This window comes from Dipodomys ordii, unplaced genomic scaffold (genome assembly GCF_000151885.1).
Source record: "Dipodomys ordii isolate 6190 unplaced genomic scaffold, Dord_2.0 Scaffold25, whole genome shotgun sequence".
In the NCBI taxonomy this organism is placed as follows: Eukaryota; Metazoa; Chordata; class Mammalia; order Rodentia; family Heteromyidae; genus Dipodomys; species Dipodomys ordii.
This window is the reverse complement of record NW_012267241.1, coordinates 3,746,729-3,755,311: the sequence shown is the minus strand read 5'-3', so window position 1 is coordinate 3,755,311 and position 8,583 is coordinate 3,746,729. Positions and strand designations below refer to the sequence as shown.

The 8,583-nt window shown below is 37.9% G+C and overlaps 1 protein-coding gene across 1 annotated transcript in view; it reads left to right on the top strand.

Moving 5' to 3' along the window:
- Positions 1–2,951, top strand: part of Pik3c3 (phosphatidylinositol 3-kinase, catalytic subunit type 3) — a 130,131-nt gene extending 127,180 nt beyond the window's left edge. Inside the window, exon 25 of the mRNA XM_013014796.1 lies at positions 2,601–2,951. Within this exon, the coding sequence (XP_012870250.1) occupies positions 2,601–2,615 (15 nt within the window). The 3' untranslated portion in view covers positions 2,616–2,951. The remainder of the gene's footprint in view (positions 1–2,600) is intronic.
- The last annotated feature ends 5,632 nt before the right edge of the window (positions 2,952–8,583 follow it).

Below are 8,583 nucleotides of genomic sequence, written 5' to 3'. Positions count from 1 at the left end.
CAAGTGGTAGAGCGCTCGCCTTGAGCTGAAGAGCTGAGGGACAGCGCCCAGGCCCAGAGTTCAAGCCCCATGACCGACCAAAAAAAAAAAAAAAACTAGGTGACAAAGCACAGTCTTAAACCCAAACCTGGGGTTTGGAAAATAGATACCAGTTACTAAATAATGCTGTTATTGGTTTTAATATTATCTAAACTTTAATAAACATTAATACATTTTGTTGTGGATTTTTAAAAATTACTTACAATTTCTTAAATTATCTTTTTATCTTTTCTCCTCCTTAATCTTTCATCTGACCATTAAAAACAAAATCATCTTTCCAAATGTCCCAGTTACTATGATATATAAAGGAGTCACTGGGAACAGCCAGTCTGAGATAAATATCATGAGATAGCATTTACTTTGTGCATTGGCCAAAACTAGTCTCCAGCTTCATTGACCCACATGTGCCATCTTGTGCTCCATTCAGCACTGTTACTGACGCTATCTGACAGATGTTTCCAGGTCTTCCAGTTAATTACTGCAAAGCAGCAGTCACCAGAATGCTCACTCACTTTCAGCTAGCGTGCCCTGTTTAGTTATCATTCTACCAAATGTAATTTATGTTCTCCAAAGATGGTTTTCAAGTCTTTGAATGTAATTCATGGTGGGGTCTGTCCTTGTCTATTCATTCCTTCAAGGTCACTTACACTAACTGCTATTTTCTTACCCTTTCGTATGTTGTTGTTGTTGCTGTTGTATGTGTGTTAAGAAGAATGACATTGATTATTTGGGACTAACTGCTATAGCTACATAGAATTAACTATTAACTCTTTTTTTCCATAGAGACCCTTAAAAGTATTTAAGACCATCTGTTCAATAGCAACATTTTGCTTACATATGAACATGCATAAACTCACATAGTTCCAGGATATTTAGACTTCTGGTATGTCATCTGGATCTTCTCTTGCACTTGCAACCTTTATCTAATCTAATAGCTTTTGAAAAGAACCTTCCTTATAGCTCTTACACTCTGGCCATGGTGATGATGATTCCTTACAGTGATACGTGTGTTTCATTCTTTGTGTATACTGACTTCGTTCTGAGTGTTTTTTGCATGTGCCTATATGTACGTTACAATCTCTGTATACTGATATATTACATTCTCTGCATACTGGTTTGGTTCTCTGTTTTGAGTGTGTATTTTTATGTGTGTATATGTTTGTGTCTGTGTGTCATTCTTTCTCTGCACACAAATTTCATTCGCCATGTTTTGTTTGAAGCCATTTTTGCTGTGTCCTATACATCCTAAGCCCATTTCTGCCATGTAGTATGTGCCACAAATAAATATGTATGATTTTTATTATTTTATTTTATTTTTTTTGCTAGTCCTGGGGTTTGAATTCAAGGCCTGGGCACTATCCCTGAGCTGCTTTTACTCAAGGCTACCACTCTACCATTTGAGCCACAGTGCCACTTCCAGCTTTTTCTATTTATATGATACTGAGGAATCAAACCCAGTGCTTCATGTACACTAGCAAGCACATTACCACTAAGCCACATTCCCAGCCCAATATGTATGATTTTATGAGTGTTAAGAATCATTTCTTTAAAGTTTATTTCTTTGACAGTGTCTTGAATTAATTTACTTGCATTGACTTTGAAATTGAAAATTACATTTCTGTTATTAGCATCAAAAATAAATCTTGCTATCAGTTTTTCAGAATTTCTGTCTTCAATTATATCAGATAAAAAGCAGTCAGAATCTTGACATTTTTCACTTTTTTTCGTTGGTCATAGAGCTTGAAACTCAGTGCCTAGACATTGTCCCTGAGCATTTTTGCGTAAGGCTAGTGCTCTACCACTTGAGCCACAGCACCACTTCTGGTATTTTGATGATTAATTAGAAATAAAGAATCTCATGGACTTCCTTGCCAAGCCTGACTTCAAACCAGGATCCTCAGTTCACAGTCTCCTGAGTAGCTAGGATGGCAGGTGTAAGCCATCAGCGCCAGGCACATTTTACATGTGCATGTATTCACATTTTTAAAATAATCCTGTGCATACTCTTGCCTACACAGACAGACTGGTAGCAGGTTTTCTTTTCTCCAACTTCTACTTGTCATGATACTGAACACTGTCGTGTATTTGCCCTAAATAGTGATTTGTTGACTTTTCTTTTCCAGCTATTTCTTGTGCTTTAATGTCCAGACTATGAATAGGAAATTTTGAAGAGAAGCAAGTACATTTGGGAATACATACAATACAGATTGTCAGAGTCTCTCTAATAATGTAGTTTTAAGAATGAAGCACACCTCACAGCATTAATCTCATTGCCACAGAATTCAGTCTAATGTTTGCCTTCCTAGTCCTGAATGATATTTTTTTCATCCCCTATAACAAGTGGATCATCTTGAACTCACAGAAGGCAAACCACTTCTCCCCCAAATATTTTCTCCAGAATTGTGTACAAGGTATTAAGTCATAATCCTTTTTGATGGCATTTAAAAATAATTTATTTTTATTTTAATATGAGTCTTTGGGAAAGTATAGACTATTGTTTGTTTTTCTTCATGATCTGTTAAGTAAACTATTTTCTATGTTGTTTGTTTTTAATTTTGTAGTACTGGAGAAAATGAAATGATTTAGCCCATCAAGACGTTTGACTCAGTAAGAACACCTTCATTAGGAGCAACTGGTATTTTCATGAAGACTTCTGAGGAACAGAGGAGAAAGTGTCCTGAATAGATTTTGCTTTATCAATTGTTATTTCTAGAGTCTTTGGGAATTTATTTTAAAATACTGCATATACATATGCCTTATAATGTATACATGTTATCAAGATAAATGAGAAGCCTATTTCAGATTTATGTACAAATTATAAGAATTACGGAGAATGGGGCTGGGTGGCTCAGTGGTAGAGTGCTTGCCTTGCATGCATGAGGCCCTGAGTTTGATTCCTCAGCACTACATAAGCAGAAAAAGCCAGAAGTGGTGCTGTGGCTCAAGTGGTAGAGCACTAGCCTATAGCTGCAGAGCTGAGGGACAGCGGACAGCGCCCAGGCCCAGAGTTCAGGCCCCACGACCAACCAAAAAATAAATTAAAAAAAAAGAATTATGAGGAGTTTTATGGGGAAATTCTCAGTTCATGTCTTTGTTGTTTGTTTTTGTACTGGGATTGAGACTCAGGACTTCACTCTAGGAACTCTACCAGTTTAGCCACACCTCCAGACTTTTTTGCTTCAGTTAGTTTAAGATAGGGTCCTGCTTTTTTGCCCAATTCAAGTGGACTTCAGTTCTCCTTTTTGATGCTTTCTGCCATAGCTGGAAGGCTAGGCTCATCCCAGCATGTGCAGGTTTTCTGTGGAGATGGAGTCTTGCAAGGGTTTTTGTCCTTGCTAGCCTCAAACCCTGATCCTTCTAATCTCTGATTCCCAGGTAGCTAGGATTAAAGCCACACCTTTTTCTTCCGGCAAGTAAAATAATTTGGACTGATTTCTCAGTTTAGAAGTTGATTTTTCCATCAATATTTCATTGTGATTTTTGCCTACCGTACATAGTCTTATTTTAAAATTTACTAAACATTATACTTTGTGGCTCCTGCTTTTTAGATTGTTTCAAAGGAGACTTTGTCTGGGAGCCTGGGAAAGGAGCTAGTTAGTACACAGAGATGGCAGTGAATGCGTCCCAGCATTGACTGCAATACGGCCCTGCTTGCTGCCTGGGTGGACAGCACTGGGGAGCTGAGGTCTGCCTGGACCCACTCAGGAGCAGTTGCAGTTCAGAGGGAGCCATGTTTCAGTCTCTGGAGGTGGGGCGAGAAGGATGGGTAGGGGGTGATTATATTTATGCACTCATTTTTGCATCATTATAAATATTGCTGCTTGTTTTGCAAAACACAGTTCTTACCTCTCATAAGTTGAAAGTATATAAAATGGAATATGAAAATGTAGCTATCTTAGCAACTGGCCAAAAGGTATTATGACTGCAAATATTAGTATTGAACATAGGATTTTTTTACATATTCATAGAGATAATGTAAATATGTTTCTTCAATAAATTCTTTTTTGATGCAAACCGAATTTTCAGAAGTTTTTTGAAATAATTTACGAAGAGCACTTTATGTAATAAAGAGTTTGATTTGAACAAAATAATGCTGTTGTCTTTTCTAGACTAGAATTCCCACTTATCTATCCAGCTTTTTTCCTCATGCTACTTAGGAGAAAACTAGCATTGCACAAATGATAGGAGTAACACAGTAATCATGTTTGCAGATTAATATGTTGTACAGCTATATGACCTTGCTCCGGAAGAAAATGAATATTTCATACTTTCATTTCTGAATAAATATGGAATGTCAAATGGCAGGAAGATGAAGTTAAATGACAGTAGAGTTTCTGAGAATTCCATCTATTATAATGTTTATTTGTCGCAAAATTCTTATGTCCTTAGAATATGGTTCCTGGCCAGAAAGTGAGCATGTAATTAAGCTACACCAGAGAAGCCTGAGAGTGTGAAGTGAACAGAACGTTCATGCAGACTAGCAAAGAAGTAAAGATGAAAAGATCCTCCTAAGTCCTCTTGAAAGATTGTGTGCATAATCTAATTGGCAATACCACCTTCTGTCTTGCTTTTTCTTTCCTTCCCATAGTATGTCTTTTTTTTTTTAATGGCACAGAAGTTTTCAACCCTACATATTCATTCTGCTAGTCCTATCTATGTTGTTACCTCCTCCACATTTTCCCTGAATGGTCCTATTTATACAGACCTTCAGAGGTCTGAAATTATTTATAATATTAAACATGTAATTCATTTGGGTGTTTTTTAGCTATCCTATTTCATATACTTCATTTAGGTGCTTCTTAGCTATCCTGTTTCTGAGATTGGCAGGCTTTTTCTGTAAAGGCTCAGTGTGGTAAATATATACAGCTTTGGGAAGAACATTATCTTGGAAGGAACAGTTCAATCCTCCTGTCAAAGTGGAAACACAGCCATAGGCAGAACAGAAATTAGTGGACATGGTCAGACATGTTACTCACACTCATTGTAAGGCGAATTTGCAGCATTTTACCAATGCTTGTAAACTCCACAACACTTTGCATAAATGATACTTGATGTGATAGGGCTCAGTAAGATTTGTACTTTGGAAAAACAATGAGAAAGACATTATGAGTAACCTTATACTCTATGCAACCTTAATAAGTGGAATAAGCTATCTAACTTCCACATCTCCAGTTTAAGCAGTTAATCAGAGACAGAACAAGTACCAAGTGCTGCCGTTTAAAAACAGGAGAAGCACATGTGAATCTTCCCTCAAAGTCTTTAGGTATATCTTGCTAGGTCCTCCAACTGGAATCATTACCATCATTCCTGTTCCCTGACACTGCATTCTCCAAGGCTTCATACTATTGCTGGGGGCAATGGTGAGGACCAACCCGTGCCAAGCCTAGAAAAGGGAGGAGTACACAAAGCAATGGAGGAGTATGGTCATGGAGTTCCATAGGCCATGCTGACTATGAGGACACTTGTTGAGAACAGGAATAGGGAGTTGCAGAAAGTCTTGACAAATACAAAGAATATCTGGCTTAACAATAACTGTGGTTATCACATTTGAAAGCAAAAAAACCCCCAAACAAGCCTATAATTGTATGTATATTTTCCTGGTGGAGACAGTTTTCGAATATGCCAAGAGTTTGAAATTACTAATTCCTAGATTTTAATGCTGTTATCTTCTACCATGTATAGGAAATGCAGTAATGTCCATGAAGTAGGTTAATTTGTTCCCTATCTCAAAAATGAACAATGCAAAAAGGGGTTGAGACAAGAGACAAGGGGTAAAGCACTTGCTTAGTAAATGTGAGGTCCTGAGTTCAAGCCCCAGTTGAAAAAAAGTAAAAAATAAATAAATAAAGCAACAGAGCAAATCAGAACATACTACCTTCAAGTTACATGAAAAGGGGGAACAATGTCCACTGGAAAATACTGGAAGCCCTTGAGAAGATGAGGACCCATTTCATAATTGAGGTTCTAAGCAATTTAGCCTGGAAGCAGTTTTGTCAGAGTGAAGATTTGGTGGGGAGAAAAAAGAATCTTATCTTTAGCCAGGATTTTCTAATGTTGGTAACCATGGTGCTTTGAAACTATTTTTTTTGGGGGGGTCCGGTCGTGGGGCCTGAACTCTGGGCCTGGGCACTGTCCCTCAGCTCTTCAGCTCAGGGCTAGCACTCTACCTCTTGAGCCACAGCACCACTTCGGCTTTTTTTCTTTTTGCTTAAGTGGTGCTGAGGAATCAAACCCAGGGCCTCATGCATGCAGGCAAGCACTCTACCACTGAGCCACCTTCCCAGCCCCATGCTTTGAAACTTTTATGTTTTTTTCAGCTCAGATTTTTGTGGGTTTACCTTGTTTCTTTTAATATATATATATATATATATATATATATATATATATATATATAATTTGCCTAGTACCTATAGTGGAGAAGATGTGATATAATCTATAAATCCAAGAACAAATTGATTAAACCAAGTAGGTTATAAAACATGAGTATCATAATCCAGTTGTCACAGAAAATATATGAGATGGATCATTGGTGGACATCATGGATATTCTTCATTTTACTTTACCTGCCTGTGTTTCTTAGCATTTGAGAGTACATAACTTTTGTAATCAATAATAATAAGAGAAGCTCAATATAGAAATAAAAATAATATAGAAAACCAAGTACACACATGCACACAGCAAATAGGAAGGAGTGGGTTGATGGGCACTAGAGGGACACAGCACATGAATGGTAGTCCATACTGACCTCGACACTAGGGCGAGAGTTTTCTGCACTGAAGCAATGGGAACAATGAGAGGTAAGTAATTGCATCCTTTCTAGTAGTTGTTGCCTTGGCTCATTATTTGCAATAGTGAGATGAATTTTAAATAATATATTAGTTTAAAAAGGTATTACCTTAGGCTAAAGAAGTGTAATCATTGAAAATCTGGATTTAAATGTCTATTATATATAGACATTTATATAGAGAGAGACATTTATATTTATGTCTATATGTAATATGTCTCTATATGTCTTTATATGTAGCTAATTTTTAAATTGTGTTTCAGTACCCAGATTGGATTTTGAATAAGTTGGTAAGGGCTTCATGCTGATAGAGGAAGAGCCGAGACCCTGCTTACCAAGTCCTCAGGAGAAGATAATACACTGAGGAGAAAGTTACCACTTCGATGCAGACCACAGCCTTTGTCACCTTGTTGTTGACTTTGAGAAAACTACAAAACAGAGACAATTTGCAACCAGTCATCTAGAATGAAAGAATATGAAAAACAGGAGCAACAAGGAAGGGGGAGGAGGAACATCCAAGGATTCATTAAGTAACACAGATAGCAATTGCACGTCTCTAAGAGCTTGAAAAATTAGTTTGGCTGCTAGAGAGAAAGCATTTCTCTTTGAATATGATGGATGGAAGGGATCAAAAGGCAAGAGCTAGCAGAGGCTTCAGAATCTAAATAAGCTACTTCATGTGGCCAAGTAGGAGAAAAAAGTCTATCTAGATATTTTGAGCTTTCTTGTTAGCAGATTCAAACAGAGGAAAAAGACACTTTACTTGTGAGTGCTGTTTGTGGGCTGAATCTGAATAATGTAACAGTGATGGGAAAAGTTAGTTCTTAGCAACAAAGTTCTTAGAATGATTTTTTTTAATGTAAAGGTAAAAGCTTGAAACCTTGACCACATAAATTGGTATTTGTTTTAAACTGATGATTCTATAAACCTTTTTATTTATTTTTCTTTTGTTGGTCATGGGGCTTGAACTCAGCACCTGGGCACTGTCCTTGAGCTTTGTTGCTCAAAACTTGCACTCTTACCACGTTGAGGCATAACTCCACTTCCAGTTTTCTAATGGTTAATTGAAGACAAGTCTCACAGACCTTCCTGCCTGGGCTGTCTTCGAACTATGGTCCTCAGATCTCAACCTCTTAAGTAGCTAGGATAATAGGCAAGAGCCACCAGTGCCTGGCTGATTCTGTAAACCTTATACTAAAAGTCCATAAATTGTCTATCAGTGGCAGAGTTCATAAAGGATTCACTTTGAAGTCACTTATTCACTCATAAGAACAAAGTGAACAGGGAAAACAAAACTCAACTTTAATGAAGAGTGTATGATACGCTCACGTAAGTGAGTAAACAAAGTTGGTATCCTTGTAAACTGTTACTCTCTGCTGGGACCCCAAACCTCACTGACAGTGGCTGCTGGCCCCCCACCTTCAATTTGCCACAACTCACACTTAAGTTAATGCCCTGGAATTTGTATAATAAACATGTGGCATTGTACATTGTACAATAAGCATGTGGTTTGTGCACACATCTGTAGTCAGGCCCCATTCTGCATAATCCAGCAGGGGGCGCTCTCATGTGGTTGCCCAAAGCCTTTGTTTCTTTTCTTTTTTTAGGGGGAGGGGTCCGGTCATGGGGCCTGAACTCTGGGCCTGGGCGCTGTCCCTCAGCTCTTCAGTTCAAGGCGAGCGCTCTACCACTTGAGCCACAGTGCCACTTCCGGCTTTTTTTTTTTTTTTTTTTGCTTATGTGGTGCTGAGGAATCGAAC